Genomic DNA, 17174 nt, shown 5'->3' with positions numbered 1-17174 from the left:
AGGCATGGCAGACAGTCCATACCTGTACTGGCAGGAAAAAGAGGCAATTTGGAGGCCCCTGTACAAACTGGCTCTATTTTACCTGAGTTGCCCCCCCTCCAGTGTGTACTCCGAAAGAGTGTTTAGTGCAGCCGGGAACCTTGTCAGCGAAAGGCGTAGGAGGTTGCTTCCACAGAATGTGGAGAAGATGATGTTCATCAAAATGAATTATCAGCTCTTCCAGGGAGACCAGCCTCCAGAAGGTACAGAGGGACCTGTGGTGGTGGATTCAAGTGGGGACGAGTTAATACTTTGTGAGGATGAGGATGTACACACTGAAGAGGGTGAGGAATCGGTGGATGAGGAGGATGAGGATGACATCTTGCCTCCATAGAGCCAGTTTGTGCAGGGACACATTAATTGCCAGCTTGTTTTGTGGGGGCCCAAACGAACCAATCATTTCAGCCACAGTTGTGTGGCAGACCCTGGCGCTGAAATGATTGGTTTGTTAAAGTGTGCATGTCCTGTTTATACAACATAAGGGTGGGTGGGAGGGCCCAAGGACAATTCCATCTTGCACCTCTTTTTTTTCTTTGCATTATGTACAGTTTGGGGCCTAGTTTTTCAAACTGCCATCCTGTCTGCCACTGCAGTTTCACGCCTAGATGGGTCACGTGTTTGTGCCGCCCACTCGTGTCGCTTAGCATAGTCATCCAGCTACCTCGGTGCAACGTTTTGGACATAAAAACACTATTGTGAGGTGTGAGGTGTTCAGAATAGACTGGAAATGAGTGGAAATTAAGGTTATTGAGGTTAATAATAGCACAGGAGCAGAAAAACCTACAAATTCTGTGATTTTAGCTGTTTTTATGCTTTTTTAAAAAAAAATACAGATCCAAAACACAAAACCCAGAACCCAAAACACGGAAGGGTGGTTTTGGCAAAACCAATCCAGATCCAAAACACGAAGAAAGATCCAGATCCAAAACCAAAACACAAAACACGAAAAGTGGCCGGTGCACACCCCTACTTATTATAGTTATATAATGTACACAAAAAAAAACAAATCTTCCTGACGCCTTCTTCTGAGTAGACCCTGGCATCTCACTGACTTTACTGAGCAGTAAGTATGACAGATAAACCTTATGGGAATGTTGTTCTCTTCTGCTGCATGTTACTTATTACAATTAAAATTTTCACACCTATATGATGCGGGATGCCGACAGTCTAAATATCGGCACAGGATCCTGACCGTCGGCACCCCGCAGGTCAGTATCGGGGTGTTAGGGAAAGGTTAGGGTGCGGGGTTACGGTTAGGCATTAGAAGGGAGGGTTAGGTTTAGGCACCGAGTAGGGAGTGTTAGGGTGCGGGAAGGGGGAGGTTAGGTTTAGGCACTGGGAATGGCCCCCGGTGAGAGAGGGAGGGTTGGGAAAATACTTGCCATCTGTTCTTATGGGTGTCGGGATTCTGACTGTCGGTATTCTGAACAACGGAATCCCGATACTCAACCCTCTGACACTAATATCCCCATCTCTGTCGTGCTCTCAGTGGGTAGAGGACCACGGCAACGATTTTCTGAAGCTGGCTCTACTTGGTTACCGAGAGGTTCATCTGTTGGAAATCTCTGATCATTACCACGGTCATACAGGAAGCCGCACCAGCTGGTGAATATGTACCTAAATCTGTCTGAGGCAAAGCAGTATAATATGGGATTTATTATGCAATTTGTTTGTGATAACATCCATGTAATATAGTTGGCAATCTCAACTCTGTCAATTAAAGAGCACACGTCTGGAAAGAATAATTTGAGTGTGCTGCCCATCACTCTGGTGATATGTGCGGGGATATAGCAGATGAGAAATATGATTAAGGAGATGAATATAGTCTGTATGGATTTGGACACCATGACTTTGCTGAGAGTGTTCATAGGATTCACCATGAGAAGATATCGCCTCAGGAGAGTGTAGCAGACCAACATTATGGAGAAAGGAATGAGGACACCGGAGAAGAGCGTGTTCCAGACAAAGTATAATACTGCTTGTTCACTTTGATGAAAATTGAGGCATTTTGTAACTCCGTGAACTACAGAAGGTTTTAGGAAAAAGAAAGCTGGCATTCCTTGTACACAGAGACAACCCCAGACAGCGAGGCAAAGTTTTGTGATGAACGGCTTCTTGGTCCAGGCGGTTCTTTTAACATTGCAGGCAACAGTAAAATATCTGTGGATGCTGATTAATGCGAGGAAATAGATACTTCCATACATGTGAGTGCTGAGCAGGATGACCTTACAACAGCAGAGGACTGTCCCGAAAATCCAGTTGTCTGTGAAGGAGTGGACAATGATCAGAGGAATTGCCGGAGTGATGATGGCATCGGAGATGGCCAAATTGAACTGGAGAACCACAGTTGAGTTCCATTGTTTTACCCGAAACCAGAAAATCCATAGACTGATACAGTTCAACACAAAGCCAGCTAAGATGATGATGCTCATGAAGATGGGGAAGATAGGGTGAAGAATTTGAGGCCGATAGCCGCTGCAATTCCTCGACGTGTTCTGCATCGCGATAGGCCACTGAGCTGAAAATCAAATAACAGGGTGTTATACCCCTACTTTAAGAAGTGAGGTTGTTGCCATGGCAACCAGTGATGGAATTTAGGGCCTGATTCAGAGCCGGACGCTATTTGCGCTCGCTCGTTTAGAAAAAGGGGCCGGATATTTAAATAGAGCGCTCGCTCTTTGCGGTCTGTTGACGCCTCTATGTCTGAGCGAGCGAACGAAACATGTGCTCGCTATTTTGTAAAGAAGCCCCTTGGCTGTTCGCATAATACGTCATCTCCGCTATTTATTAGATTAATCGAGTACATCGAAAGGCGTCTGAACTGCTCGCAGTGCTTGTGGTTGGATTTTCCTACCGCAATCATGCGAACAGTTCAGGCTAAGAGACAACCAAGTGACGTGGCCGATGACGCAGCTTTGTTAATTATGCACACCCATTAAACGCCCGTTTTGACCATTTGGCACGCCTGCGTTCGGATCTCCACTCCCCGTTTTCAAGCACCTTCCCCTGTTACCACCCACAAACGCCTCATCCTGTCACTCAAATTAGCAGGCACTCGCTATTTTGCGAACACACGATTTCCGACCGCACTGACTGGTTGGCGCATGCGCATTATGACCCATACGCTTGCGCAGATGTGCGAACATCGCTCGGAGCGAACGAGCGGCCGCTTACGAGCGGATCTGAATCAGGCCCACAGTCCAGAGGACACAAGAAGTAAAGGGACGGGGCTGAGCTGACAATTGCCGAGAAGCTGAGGGCGGCTTGTGAGAAAAATGAGCTGCAGACAGACTGGAGTGATGGAAAAATACTGTTGGTGCAAAACAAGTATGGTCCAGAGAGAGAGAGGGAGGGAGAGAGACAGGCTGAGGGTCTGGTAGACTGGACTGTAAAAAGTAAAAGCGAAAAATATAAAGGGAGAGATTTATCAAACCTTCTAGAGGGGATTAGTGGAGATAAGTGGAAGTTACCTTGTGAAAACGCATTGGGTAACACACCAGCTTCAATCTACACACAGAGACACGTTAAATATATCAATAACTTTTGGCTACAGCTAACTCAGGACTTTACAATCCACCTGGTCCCATACAGCCACCTGAACACACGTGATCCCTTCCAATAAATATCTCACATCCACAGCCCACACCCCTGCTGTGACCCAAAGTGGACCTCTCAATATTAAGGGGGCGTAGGGCACAAATTGCTTACACAAATATCTACATTACAACACTGACCACCCTAAGTACAGTGGCACCCAGTGACGTGCGGTGAGGTAAATGGCTGGGGAGGCACTGGCTAGTATCAAAGCCAGATTTACACATACATATATGAACCCGAGGGCTCATGTGGGCATTATACAAAGGTGCAGCAGTATACAGTGCTGGAAATTTGGTGAGTTTTGATCAGGAATGTGCAGAAAATATTGACAGGGGAGGCAGTGCCTCACCTACCATCGACTTTTTACTTCAAATTTGGGACTATAAAAATGATTAGAATAATACAAAGAAAATATTTCTAATATTTTCTTCAAATTTTGGACTATAAAAATTATAAGAAAAAAAAGAGTATACCTAAGAATTACAGGAAAGGCTCTACAAACCTGCCTCACCTGACCGCACATCACTGGCGGCACCGTAGATTCCCGGCCAGGGCACTGAAAGGCTTCCCGAGGTCACTACCACCATAAAACTCGGAGTCCGCAGCCAGACTTCTACAGCCGGACACAGAAACACCTGAATTGCTAGCGGTAACCAGTAGCCCGTGACACAACCCTGGGGTAAGACTTCTAACAGGAGATGCAGGACACCGTAGTATATTTGAATCTACGTGCCACTGTTACAGACCCCTGTACATCTATCCACTGATGAACATTAATAAGAAGATTACCCTGTACCTTACACACCATTTCCCTTTAGGATATTCCAGTCTGACCACACTGATATTTCCTAGACTGCGGGTCACCTAGGCAACCTTTGTATTATATATCACTATGGTTTTCTCCTTATTTTTTTATATATTATGTGGCTATCAGGTTATGTATGCGATATTAGTAAAATTATTTATTTAGTTTGACAACATGACCTGTTGGGGGAAACTGAGCAACGCCGGGAGCTGGGAGACATTGCTATAGAACAATTACACTTTCCCCACACATATACGCAGAAAAGGTTTTTAATTAAACTAAACATTTTCTAGAATACAATTTCCTATTGACACTGAGATTTCTTACTGATGATGAGTCGATGGTCTACAGGAAAATGGCTGATGAAGGAGAAAGTATTATATAGAGCAGAGTGTAATTAGTAATAATTACAGAGCAGGGCACTCACCTCACTCACGTCGCAGATGATGAAGGATTCTGAATAGTGTCCAGGAATTAATTGTGTAAAAGCCACTTGAAGAAGCTGTTATTAAACTTCCTGTCAGTGCTTGTGTCACCTTATTTTTTACTCGAGAATATCAGATTCTAAATGATTTTTAATCTCTGTAAGGGAAGTTAGAGCTGCCATCATGTTGCCATCTATATTGAGCATATAAATAGAGCATGGTGGATACACTAATGCACTAGGCTGTAGTGGGGAGTAATGTGAGTATGGCCTACAAACACTGTATCCCCCACCAAGTAAATCTACAAACATAACTTTTCTCTTTTCCTCTACGTTAAGTGATGTGTAGAGATGCCTTGATGTCCTGTAGGCAGAGGTGTAGCGTGTAGCCAGGGCGCCAAGAGCACGTGCGTGCTACGGCGTCCCTCCCCCCCGTCCTCAAGTGTTCCAGGGAGGAGGCAGGTCCATATGGGATTAAAGGAAAGAGAAGTAAAAATAAAGATTAGAGGCAGTATCAAAGTGGGGCATGGAGGCTAAATATATTCCGCCTTCTTCCCCCTGTCTCTCCATCCTCCTGCCCCAGCTTTCCAGCCTCCTTCCGTATCACTCCTGTAGTAGTACCCCTTATGCAGGGCCCTCTGTAGTAGTGACCATATGCATTGCCCCCCTGTAGTTGTGCTTATATGCAATGCCCCCTGTAGTTGTGCTTATATGCAATGCCCCCTGTAGCTGTGCCCATATGCAGTGCCCCCTGTAGTGGTGCCCATATGCAGTGCCCCAGTAGTTGTGCCCCTTAAAGTAGCGCCCTGTAGTTCTGCCCCTTAAAGTAGTGACCCTTAAAGTAGTACCCCTGTAGTTGTGTCCCTTAAAGTAGCACCCCTGTAATTCTGCCCCTTAAAGTAGTGCCCCTGTAATTCTGCCCCTTAAAGTAGTGCCCCTATAGTTCTGTCCCTTAAAGTAGTGCCCCTGTAGTTCTGTCCCTTAAAGTAGTGCCCCTGTAGTTCTGTCCCTTAAAGTAGTGACCCCCCCAGTACTTACCTAATCCATCTAAATAGATCCAGCAGGCGCGGCCGTGCACGCTCTTCAGCGTGAGGGTGATGTCATTACATCACCCTTGCACTGCATCACTGGGAACGCTGGCCTCTGAAGCGATAGGAGGCTTCCTTAGCCTCCGATCACTTCAGAGGCCTGCGTTCACAGTTGCAGTGTGGAAACAACGGCCCCGGTGCCCCCAAGCCACTGCGGTGGGCATTGTTCGCCACTGCCGCTGCCCTCTTTTCTGTCCCTCTAACCCCCAGGGCCACCTACGCACAAGACACAAGACGGAAGTGCCTCTGATGTTGGCACCCGGCAGGCTGTCAGCTTAGACAGCTGCCGATTAGACTCTCCGGCAAGGAGACATAAGAAATAAACCTAAAAAGCTTTAGAGCCAGTTGTGTAGCTTTATGTAAGGTAGGGTAAGGAAAGTGGTAACTAAGAGATAAAGAATGGACAAGATAATATAAATTAACGGAAAGGGAGAAGAAAAAAAGAAAGAAGTAGTAGAGAACTTAGAAGAGAAGTATACTAGAAGAGTGCGAGGAAAGAGAAAAGAGTGATGGAAAGAAGGAATATAGGGGGTAACCCACAGCCTAGCGATCGACCAGAAGGCGGCACTTAAAAAAGTAAGGTCCTAAGTGCACTGGGGAGCTGTGGTGAAGTAATGGGAGAAAGTCCAGTTAGTGACCGGCAAATGGAAAATGTCCAGGTAGTGACTGGTTAATAGAAAATGTCCAGGTAGTGGCAGACAATGGGAGCTGTCCAGGTAGTGACTGGTTAATAGAGAAATGTCCAGTTAATGACAGGCAGGATAAATCAGGTGTAGTGGTTGAAATGAAGAATGCAGGCTGAGGAAGAATCATCATGCAGAGTGTCAGTGGGGGCAAGGTGCAGGGTGAACAGCAGACTCAGGTACTCAGGCAAGGGGAAGGTAATGGAGGATGCAGGGTAGTCCAGCGGGGTTGGAGAAGACAAGCAGGCAGGTAGGTAGCGTTTCACAGGAACAGATGGTGAGCACAGGGAACTCTCTCTCAGCTATGCTGAGAAACACGTTGCACTGGCAATGAAGTGAGGCTCTGAACCTCCCTAAATACCAAGTGCTGTGCCGTGACTGGCCAGAGAGAACATGTGACATACCAGGATTGGGCGATTAGGTCACGTGACCGGAGGCAAGATGGCGGCGCCCATACCGGAGCGGTACGGAAGCACCACCAGGCCTCACCAGCGCAAAGTGACAACATGTCCGCACAGAACCTCGCACAGCCAACGCCCCTCGCTAAACACCAGTGCCACCGCCAGACGCCCCCCGCCATAGTGACCTCACAAGTGATACCCGTCGACCACCATGTCAAGAAACTCTGGTCATGACAGTACCCCACCCCTTATGGGTGGCCTCAGGACACTCACCAGGCTTTTCTGGATGAGCAGTATGGAATCTCCTGACCAGGGCGGGAGCATGGATGTCTCGGGCATCAGTCCAGCAGCATTCTTCCGGGCCATAACCCTTCCAATCCAGAAGATATTGAAGTCGCCCTCTGCGGATACGAGAGTCCAGAACGTGAGAGACTTCAATTTCCACACCTCTTTCAGTCTGAATCCGAGGAGGAACAGGAAGAACTTTACGAAATTTGTTCAGGATCAAGGGTTTGAGCAGGGAAATATGAAAAGAATTGGGGACTTTTAGGTAAGGAGGTAACTGAAGGCGATAAGCCACAGGATTGATCACTTCAACAATGGAAAAGGGCCCGATAAAACGTGGGGCGAATTTCATCGAAGGCACTCTGAGACGTACAGTAGGTTCCGAGTGGAAAGCCAGACTTGGTCTCCAATTTGCATGCATGGTACCTTCCTACGTTTCCTGTCTGCCTGAAATTTGTAACGAGAAGACGCCTTCTCCAAGTCAGTACGTACTTGAGTCCATATAGATACAAATATCCGTATAGTGTCTTCCACGACGGGCACGTCAAAAACAGGCAGGCTTTGAAACTGGGGAACCCGAGGATGAAGACCACAGACTACTTGGAATGGAGTTTGATTTGTAGACAAATGGTAAGAAGCGTTATGCGCAAATTAAGCCCAGGGCAGTAAATCAGACCAGTTGTCTTGAGAAGATGTCATGAAGATCCTTAAGAAGGTCTCAAGGTCCTAATTAACCCTCTCTGTAGATCCGTTGCTTTGTGGATGATAGGCTGTGGAGAAGTTTAGTTTAATTTGCAGAACAGAACATAGCGCCCTCCAGAATTTTGCCACAAATTGAGCACTACGATCAGAGACTATTTCGACAGGAAGTCAATGGAGACTAAATATATGTTGGATGAACAAGTGAGCCAAATCAGGAGCAGTCGGCAGCTTCTTTAACGGTACATAATGGACCATTTTTGAAAATCGGTCCACCACAACCCAGATGGTGGTGTAACCCTGAGAATTTGGTAAATTTGTAACGAAATCCATGGAGAGGTGTGTCCACGGACATGATGGAATAGGCAGGGGTAACAACTCTCCAGCTGGGGCCTGACGCGAAGATTTATGCTGAGCACAAGAGGTACATGAAGAAATGAACTCCATCACATCAGACCAGTGGCGTCCCTCCCCATGGTGACACCCAGTGTGGGGAGGGCAACCGCCAAAATGGGGGCGTGGTCTTCAGGAGGGGGTGTTTTGGAGGCGTGGTCTCGCATGTCGGACCTTCGGGAGGGGCGTGGCCTCGTGGCACTTACCCTGCCGTGGCCGCTGTAAATCAATGGGGTGGGGGGTGCAGGAGGTGCGGGCATAGACAGTGCCGGCTCCCTCACTGACAGCAGCCGAGCGTTGCACTTAATGCTGTAGTGCAGCACCCGGCTCCCGTCACTGAGGGGGAGCCTGCACCTTGGTGTCACCCCTCAGCGGGTGACACCCGGGTTCGGGCTGCACCCCCCGCACCCACCTTGTGATGCCACTGCATCAGACTTCATAGATGGCCACCAGTAACCCCTTCTAAGAAGTTCCAGAGTCTTCCGAGTACCTGAGTGACCTGCAAAACGAGATGAATGAGCCCAAGTGAGGAGCTGCTTCCTTAACTCCGGGGCCATGAAGGTTTTCCCAGTATGAGGTTGTAATTGTATGCAGGCAAATACTCTTGATTCCAGTACCGGGGCACTATGTATGGTCTCTGAATTGTTGCTACAGAAGAGGGACCTGGACAGAGCATCTGCTTTCTGGTTTAGAGCTCCAGCTTGCAAAGTCAGGATAAACTGGAATCGAGTGAAGAAGATTGCCCATTGGGCTAGACAGGGGCTCATACACTGGATATTTTTAAGGAAGAGGAGGTGCCTATGGTCTGTGAAGACGGTAAAGGGAAATTTGGCCCCTTCCAGCAGATATCTCCACTCTTTAACACCAGCTTTACTGCCAGGAGTTCTTGTTCACCTATAGCATAGTTTCTTTCAGCAGGAGTAAACTTCTTGGAGAAAAAGCCACAAGGGTGGATTCGGTTGTCTTCATATCGCTGGGACAGAACTGCTCCCACAGCTTCAGATGAATCATCTACCTCCAACAGGAAGGGTCTATCCAGATCTGGTTGTCTTAGAACTGGGGCTGAAATAAACACTTGTTTCAGAAGTTGGAAGGCAGTCTCTGCTTCTGGTGACCATAGGGCTGGATTAGCACCTTTACGGGTCAGGGCCGTAATTGGAGCCATCAAAGAAGAAAATCCCTTGATAAAATGCCTGTAGTAGTTGGCGAATCCTAGTAGTCTCTGGATGGGTTTCAGGGATTGAAGTCGAGACCATTCCACGATTGCCTGCACCTTTTTAGGGTCCATTTCTAGACGAGAGCCAGAAATGACGTAGCCAAGGATTGGCACACTGGGTACATCAAAAACGCATTTCTCCAATTTACAATAGAGGTGATTACTCCTCAGACGGGACAGTACTTCCTTTACATGATTGTGATGTTCTTCTACCAAAGATGAAAAAATTAATATATCGTCCAGATAGACAACAACTGATACGTAAAGTAAGTCCCGGAAAATCTAATTAACAAAACCCTGAAAGACAGCAGGGGCATTGCACAATCCAAAAGGCATCACAAGATATTCAAAATGTCCATCTCTGGTATTAAAGGTGGTCTTCCACTCATCACCTGTGCGAATATGAATGAGGTTATAGGTCCCTCTCAGATCTAATTTAGAGAATATGATGGATTCCTTGACTCTATGGAATAGCTCAGTTATTAGCAGAAGCGGATATCGATTTTTGACCGTTATGTCATTGAGGCCCCAATAATCAACACAAGGTCTTAGACCACCATCCTTTTTGGCCACAAAAAAGAACCCTGCTCCGGCAGGAGAAGTGGAGGGGTTAATAAATCCTTTCTCTAAATTCTCCTGGATGTATTCAGACATTGCTTTGATCTCAGGCAAGGAAAAAGGGTAGGTGCGGCCCCGGGGTGGCATCTTGTCGGGCAATAGATCAATTGGACAATCCCATTCTCGGTGAGGAGGTAAGATATTAGCCTGTTGCTCAGAAAATACATCAGGGTACTCCTGGTACTCTCTAGGGATAGCTGGAGGAACTAATTAAACTGTTTTCCTTATAGGTCGAATCTTGGGAAGACAGGATTTCTGGCAATCGACCCCCCATGAGAGGATTTGCATAGAACACCAGTGTATTTTGGGGTTGTGTTGGCGTAAACAGGGTAGTCCTAAAATAATTTCTTGGGAGGCCTTGGGTATCACCAGGAATTTCAGATACTCGAAATCGAAATGGAGTGCTCCAATACGGACTAGTATTGGTTGAGTTTCGTGGGTGACGATTTTGTTAGTCAGAAGATGACCATCTATAGCTGTCAGGGAAATCGCATGATTGAGGGATTTGCACGGGATCTGTAATTTATTAATTAAACTGGAAGTAATGAAATTTCCGGCTGCTCCCGAATCCAATAGAGCAGAAGTGAGGACAGGTTTAGGCTTGAGATCTAGGGGATTAATACAAAATCTTTAGAATTTGAGGACGGGCTCATTACTCCTAACTTGCAGTCCTCAGCGGCAGTTAGGGTCGGGCGTTTCATGATTTACGGGAACGGGAGGCCACCAGGTGACCCGAATCTCCACAGTACAGGCAGAGGTTTATTGATATCCTTCTCTGACGTTCCTCTTTGGAGAGATAGGTATGGTTCACCTGCATAGGCTCTTCTTCCATAGGAGGAGGGGATGGACGGGTGGGTAAGGAAGGGGTAGATGACCTTTTGTCGGCCGGTTCTGTGCTTTTCAGCCAGACGTTCTCTGAAGCTTAGGACGATCTTGTTACAGAGTGAAATCATATCGTTTAGATTGGTAGGACTAAATCATCCTTTAGTTGGTCAGACAGTCCGTGCCAGAAGGCTGTGGTAAGGGCTTCCTCATTCCACTTGAGCTCAGAAGCTAAAATCTGAAATTGTACGGCATACTGGCTGATGGGACGAATTCCTTATCTCAGAGTCATAATACCAGATGAAGCTGATACTGTACGTCCGGGCTCATCAAATATCCTCCTGAATGATGACACATATCCAGCAGAGAATCTGAACGCTCCCAGAGTGGGGAAGCCCAATCCAAGGCTGAGCCGGACAACAGAGACACTATGTAGCAGTGGCGTCCCTCCCCGCGGTGACACCCGGTGCGGGGAGGGACACCTTGCACGTCACAATCGCCGAAATGGGGGCGTGGTCTTCAGGAGGGGTGTGTCGGGGGCGTGGCCTCACATATTGGACCTTCGGGAGGGGCGTGGCCTCACGGCGCTTACCCTGCCGTGGCCGCGGTAAAAAAAAATGTATGATACATTATGTATCAATGGCGTGGGGGGTGCAGGAGGTGCGGGCATGGACAGTGCCGGCTCCCTCACTGACAGGAGCCGAGCGCTGCACTTAATGCTATAGTGCAGCACCCGGCTCCCGTCACTGAGGGGGAGCCTGCACCTTGGTGTCACCCCTCGGCGGGTGACACCCGGGTGCGGGCCGCACCCCCCGCACCCACCTTGTGACGCCACTGCTATGTAGGCCACTTTAGTTCTTGCAGTGGGAAAGTTATCAGGCTGTAAGGTGAAATGTATATCGCACTGATTCAGAAACCCCCGGCAGAGTTTAGGGTCGCCGTCAAATTTGCTGGGCATAGGAAGGTGTAAGCGAGGAGATGTCCTGTTACCAGTATTCCCAGGTGCAGGAGAGAGCGAAGGGACTGTTACCCCAGAGGAGGATAAGGAGGTTTGCAGATTGTCCTGTCTTTTCGACATTTCTTGTAAAAACTGAGCCATTTGGTGCTGCATGGTTTCCAGATTTTCCAAACGGCCAGCAATGCACCGGATTAAATCTACTCCAGACTCCTGTTCCGTGGCTGGGTCCATGGGGCCAGTGCAAACTGTGAGGTTCTGGTTTTGTTGTGGGCCCGGGGTGGTGATAGGAGCAGAGACTGAAGCAGGTTTAAATGGAAATGTAGAACTTTTAATGAGTGGTTTGGTAGACATGAATATGACAAAACTAAAGTCCAGGGGGCAAATTTACTAACAATCGATATAGGTCGAGATGACCATCTCGGGTGATTTATTGATTTTTTCCCTGCTTGCAAATTTACTAAAGGCAAAAGTCGGGTGAGTTAGAGAGAGATTTCAATCATCTCACTCGTAAAACTCGGGTGAGACAGCAATCTCGAATCAAATCACCATCGAGGCAAATCGCAAGTACTTTTCACCTAAAACATACATCTCTCAAATTTACCAAAAATCGGGATGACAAGCTCGGGTGAGATAGGAGCAAACTCTCTGTCAAAATCACTTTTGAAACTCTCAACACACTGAGCTGCAAGATGATCAAAAACATACACAAATCATTGTGATTTGTGTATGTTTTTTTGTACCTGTAAAAAATAGGGATAATTTTAAAAAAATAATTACGTGAGGTCCCCCCCAAAAACACTAACCAGCCCTGGGCTAGCCAGTCTGTAAAGGTTCTTAAAAATACAGTGAAAAAAATGCTTAGGGTTTCACTGTATTTTAAGAACCAGCACAAGGCAGAAGGCACAGAGCTGGTTTTAAATATATGCTAAGCACAGATGGCACCACCAATGGAGGCCATCGATGGTTAACCCTACTTTTCCTCCAGTAACTCCAAGTGATAAATGGGGAGAGGAGGTCCAAGTGGCTGGTACAGAGGACACGGTGATGAGATTTGTGGGTCCATGAGATGAATCCGGGAGAGTTATCTGCTCTCCTGGGAGTCAGGGAGAATGGTGTGTATGTGCATTTGTCTATCTGTCCCATTGGTATCTGTGTGTACCATGTGTTGTGCGTGTCTGTCCCATGTGTGTCTTTATTAGGGGTGTGCACCGGCCACTTTTCGTGTTTTGTGTTTTGGTTTTGGATCTGGATCTTTCTTCGTGTTTTGGATCTGGATTGGTTTTGCCAAAACCACCCTTCCGTGTTTTGGGTTCTGGGTTTTGTGTTTTGGATCTGTATTTTTTTTAAAAAAAGCATAAAAACAGCTAAAATCACAGAATTTGTAGGTTTTTCTGCTCCTATGCTATTATTAACCTCAATAACCTTAATTTCCACTCATTTCCAGTCTATTCTGAATACCTCACACCTCACAATAGTGTTTTTATGTCCAAAAGGTTGCACCGAGGTAGCTGGATGACTATGCTAAGCGACACGAGTGGGCGGCACAAACACGTGACCCATCTAGGCGTGAAACTGCAGTGGCAGACAGGATGGCATTGAAAAACTAGGCCCCAAACTGGACATAATGCAAAGAAAAAAAAGAGGTGCAAGATGGAATTGTCCTTGGGCCCTCCCACCCACCCTTATGTTGTATAAACAGGACATGCACACTTTAACAAACCAATCATTTCAGCGCCAGGGTCTGCCACACAACTGTGGCTGAAATGATTGGTTCGTTTGGGCCCCCACAAAACAAGCTGGCAATTAATCTGTCCCTGCACAAACTGGCTCTACGGAGGCAAGATGTCATCCTCATCCTCCTCATCCACCGATTCCTCACCCTCTTCAGTGTGTACATCCTCATCCTCACAGAGTATTAATTCGTCCCTGCTGGAACCACAGGTCCCTCTGTACGTTCTGGAGGCTGGTCTCCCTGGAAGAGTTGATAATTCATTTTATGAACATCATCTTCTCCACATTTTGTGGAAGCAACCTCCTACGCCTTTCGCTGACAAGGTTCCCGGCTGCACTAAACACTCTTTCGGAGTACACACTGGAGGGGGGGCAACTCAGGTAAAATAGAGCCAGTTTGTACAGGGACCTCCAAATTGCTTCTTTTTCCTGCCAGTACAGGTACGGACTGTCTGACATGCCTACTTGGATGCTGTCACCGATGTAATCCTTTAACAGACAGACGCACGCTTGTCGCTGCTGCTTTGAGGATTCAAGTGCGGCTACAGCCCACACAATTCACAAAGACAGAAAAAAAAAAAGAATATTTTTATTGTTTGTGGAGCACACTTTGAGGGTTACACCACCCTTTAACAGACAGACGCACGCTTGTCGCTGCTGCTTTGAGGATGCAAGTGCGGCTACAGCCCACACAATTCACAAAGACAGAAAAAAGAAGAAGAATATTTTTATTGTTTGTGTAGCACACTTTGAGGGTGTCACCACCCTTTAACAGACAGACGCACGCTTGTTGCTGCTGCTTTAAGGATGCAGGTGCGGCTACAGCCCACACATTTCACAAAGACCGAAAAAAAAAGAACAATATTTTAATTGTTTGTGTAGCACACTTTGAGGGTGTCACCACCCTATAACAGACAGACGCACGCTTGTCGCTGCTGCTTTAAGGATGCAGGTGCGGCTACAGCCCACACAATTCACAAAGACAGAAAAAAGAAGAAGAATATTTTTATTGTTTGTGTAGCACACTTTGAGGGTGTCACCACCCTTTAACAGACAGACGCATGCTTGTCGCTGCTGCTTTGAGGATGCAAGTGTGGCTACATCGCACACAAGTCACAAACACATTAAAAAAATGTTTTTGATTTTTTGGAGCACTTTGAGAGTTACAACACCCTTTAACAGACAGACGCACGCTTGTCGCTGCTGCTTTGAGGATGCAAGTGCGGCTACAGCCCACACAATTCACAAAGACAGAAAAAAAAAGAACAATATTTTAATTGTTTGTGTAGCACACTTTGAGGGTGTCACCACCCTTTAACAGACAGACGCACGCTTGTCGCTGCTGCTTTAAGGATGCAGGTGCGGCTACAGCCCACACATTTCACAAAGACAGAAAAAAAAAGAACAATATTTTAATTGTTTGTGTAGCACACTTTGAGGGTGTCACCACCCTTTAACACGCTTGTCGCTGCTGCTTTGAGGATGCAGGTGGAACCTAGACGGGATTTGGAACCGGGGACACACTACCTCCATCAATTGTCTAAATCCCACTGCACTAATGTCGGATACCGGACGCACGTCTAACACCAACATAGCAGTCAAGGCCTCAGTTATACGTTTTGCTTCAGGATGACTGCTGTCGTACTTCATCCTCATCGCTAGGGACTGTTGGAGGGTCAATTGTTTAGTAAAAGTAGTGATGTTCCTACTTCCTCTCTGGGATGATGAACAACTCCCAGCAGCAGCAACAGCACTAGGAGGAAGTGGTTCTTGATCTTTCCCTATTTTATTTTTATCGGAGAAAGTTTGGTCCTCCATTTATGTTATATTGATATATATACGTGCGGCTAAAGCGCACACAAACACAGAAAATATTTTTTTATTTTTGCTGGAGAGTAGTGCACTTTGTGGGTTACACCACCCTTTAAGAAATGAGCCAGCCGGCTCTTTACTTATGGGACACAGGCACACGCTTGGCGCTGCTCCTTTGTTGATGCACGTGCAGCCACAGTGCACACAAGTCACAAACACAGAAAATATATATTTTTTTGGTTTGGAGTGTACTTTGGGGGTTACAGAACCCTTTAACGGTCAAGCCAGCCGGCCCTTTACTTATGACACAGGCGCACGCTTGGCACTACTTTGTTGATGCACGTGCGGCTACTGCGCACACAATTCACAAACACAGAAAATAATTTTTTTTTTGGTTTGGACTGGAGTGTACTTTGGGGGTTACAGCACCCTTTAACGGTCAAGCCAGCCGGCCCTTTACTTATGACACAGGCGCACGCTTGGCACTACTTTGTTGATGCACGTGCGGCTACTGCGCACACAATTCACAAACACAGAAAATATTTTTTTTTTTGGTTTGGACTGGAGTGTACTTTCGGGGGTTACAGCACCCTTAACGGTCAAGCCAGCCGGCCCTTTACTTATGACACAGGCGCACGCTTGGCACTACTCTGTTGATGCACGTGCGGCTACTGCGCACACAATTCACAAACACAGAAAATAATTTTTTTTTTGGTTTGGACTGGAGTGTACTTTCGGGGGTTACAGCACCCTTAACGGTCAAGCCAGCCGGCCCTTTACTTATGACACAGGCGCACGCTTGGCACTACTTTGTTGATGCACGTGCGGCTACTGCGCACACAATTCACAAACACAGAAAATAATATTTTTTTTGGTTTGGACTGGAGTGTACTTTCGGGGGTTACAGCACCCTTTAACGGTCAAGCCAGCCGGCCCTTTACTTATGACACAGGCGCACGCTTGGCACTACTTTGTTGATGCACGTGCGGCTACTGCGCACACAATTCACAAACACAGAAAATATATTATTTTTTTAGCACTTGGGGGGAGCACCCCTGATGGACAGAGCACCCCCTGGACAACACTACAGCACCAATTTAGGACTGGGACACTGCACAGGACTTTGGAGTGGACACAGCCCCTATGGAGAACTGACTGCACAACACAGTCCAGCCAGCCCCTATGGACTTTGAAGTAGTGGACACAGCCCCTATTAACAACAGCAGCACAGCACAACACAGCCAGCCCCTATGGACTTTGAAGTAGTGGACAACAGCAGCACTACACTACACTACACTACACAGCCCTAACTCCCACCCTCCCTCTTCACTGTCCACAGCCGAGTGAGAAAATGGCGCCGACGCGGGTACCTTATATAGGAACCAAAACCCGCGAGACTCGGAAGGCGGGATGATGACGTTTTGCCTCAATTTCAGATCCGAGTCAGGCGGGAAAAGTCGAGCCTGATTCGGATCGGATTCGGATCGGGGGGGCTCGGGGGGGTTCGGATTTCTGAAATCCGAACCCGCTCACCCCTAGTCTTTATGGTGTGTCCTATATGGGTGACTTTATGTGTCTGTCTTTCTGTCTCATACCTGCCAAC

The 17174-nt window shown here is 47.1% G+C and overlaps 1 protein-coding gene across 1 annotated transcript; it reads right to left on the bottom strand.

Moving 5' to 3' along the window:
* Positions 1 to 1484: 1484 nt before the first annotated feature.
* On the bottom strand, positions 1485 to 2540 carry LOC148542274 (lysophosphatidic acid receptor 6-like). The gene has a single exon (XM_088469419.1). The coding sequence runs from the start codon at positions 2538 to 2540 to the stop codon at positions 1485 to 1487; it is 1056 nt and encodes a 351-aa protein (XP_088325545.1).
* Positions 2541 to 17174: the final 14634 nt, after the last annotated feature.

The sequence above is a fragment of the Taudactylus pleione genome, unplaced genomic scaffold (genome assembly GCF_031769625.1).
Source record: "Taudactylus pleione unplaced genomic scaffold, aTauple2 ptg000013l, whole genome shotgun sequence".
In the NCBI taxonomy this organism is placed as follows: domain Eukaryota; kingdom Metazoa; phylum Chordata; class Amphibia; order Anura; family Myobatrachidae; genus Taudactylus; species Taudactylus pleione.
Note: the sequence above shows the minus strand (reverse complement) of the source record. Positions and strands in the feature narration are given on the sequence as shown.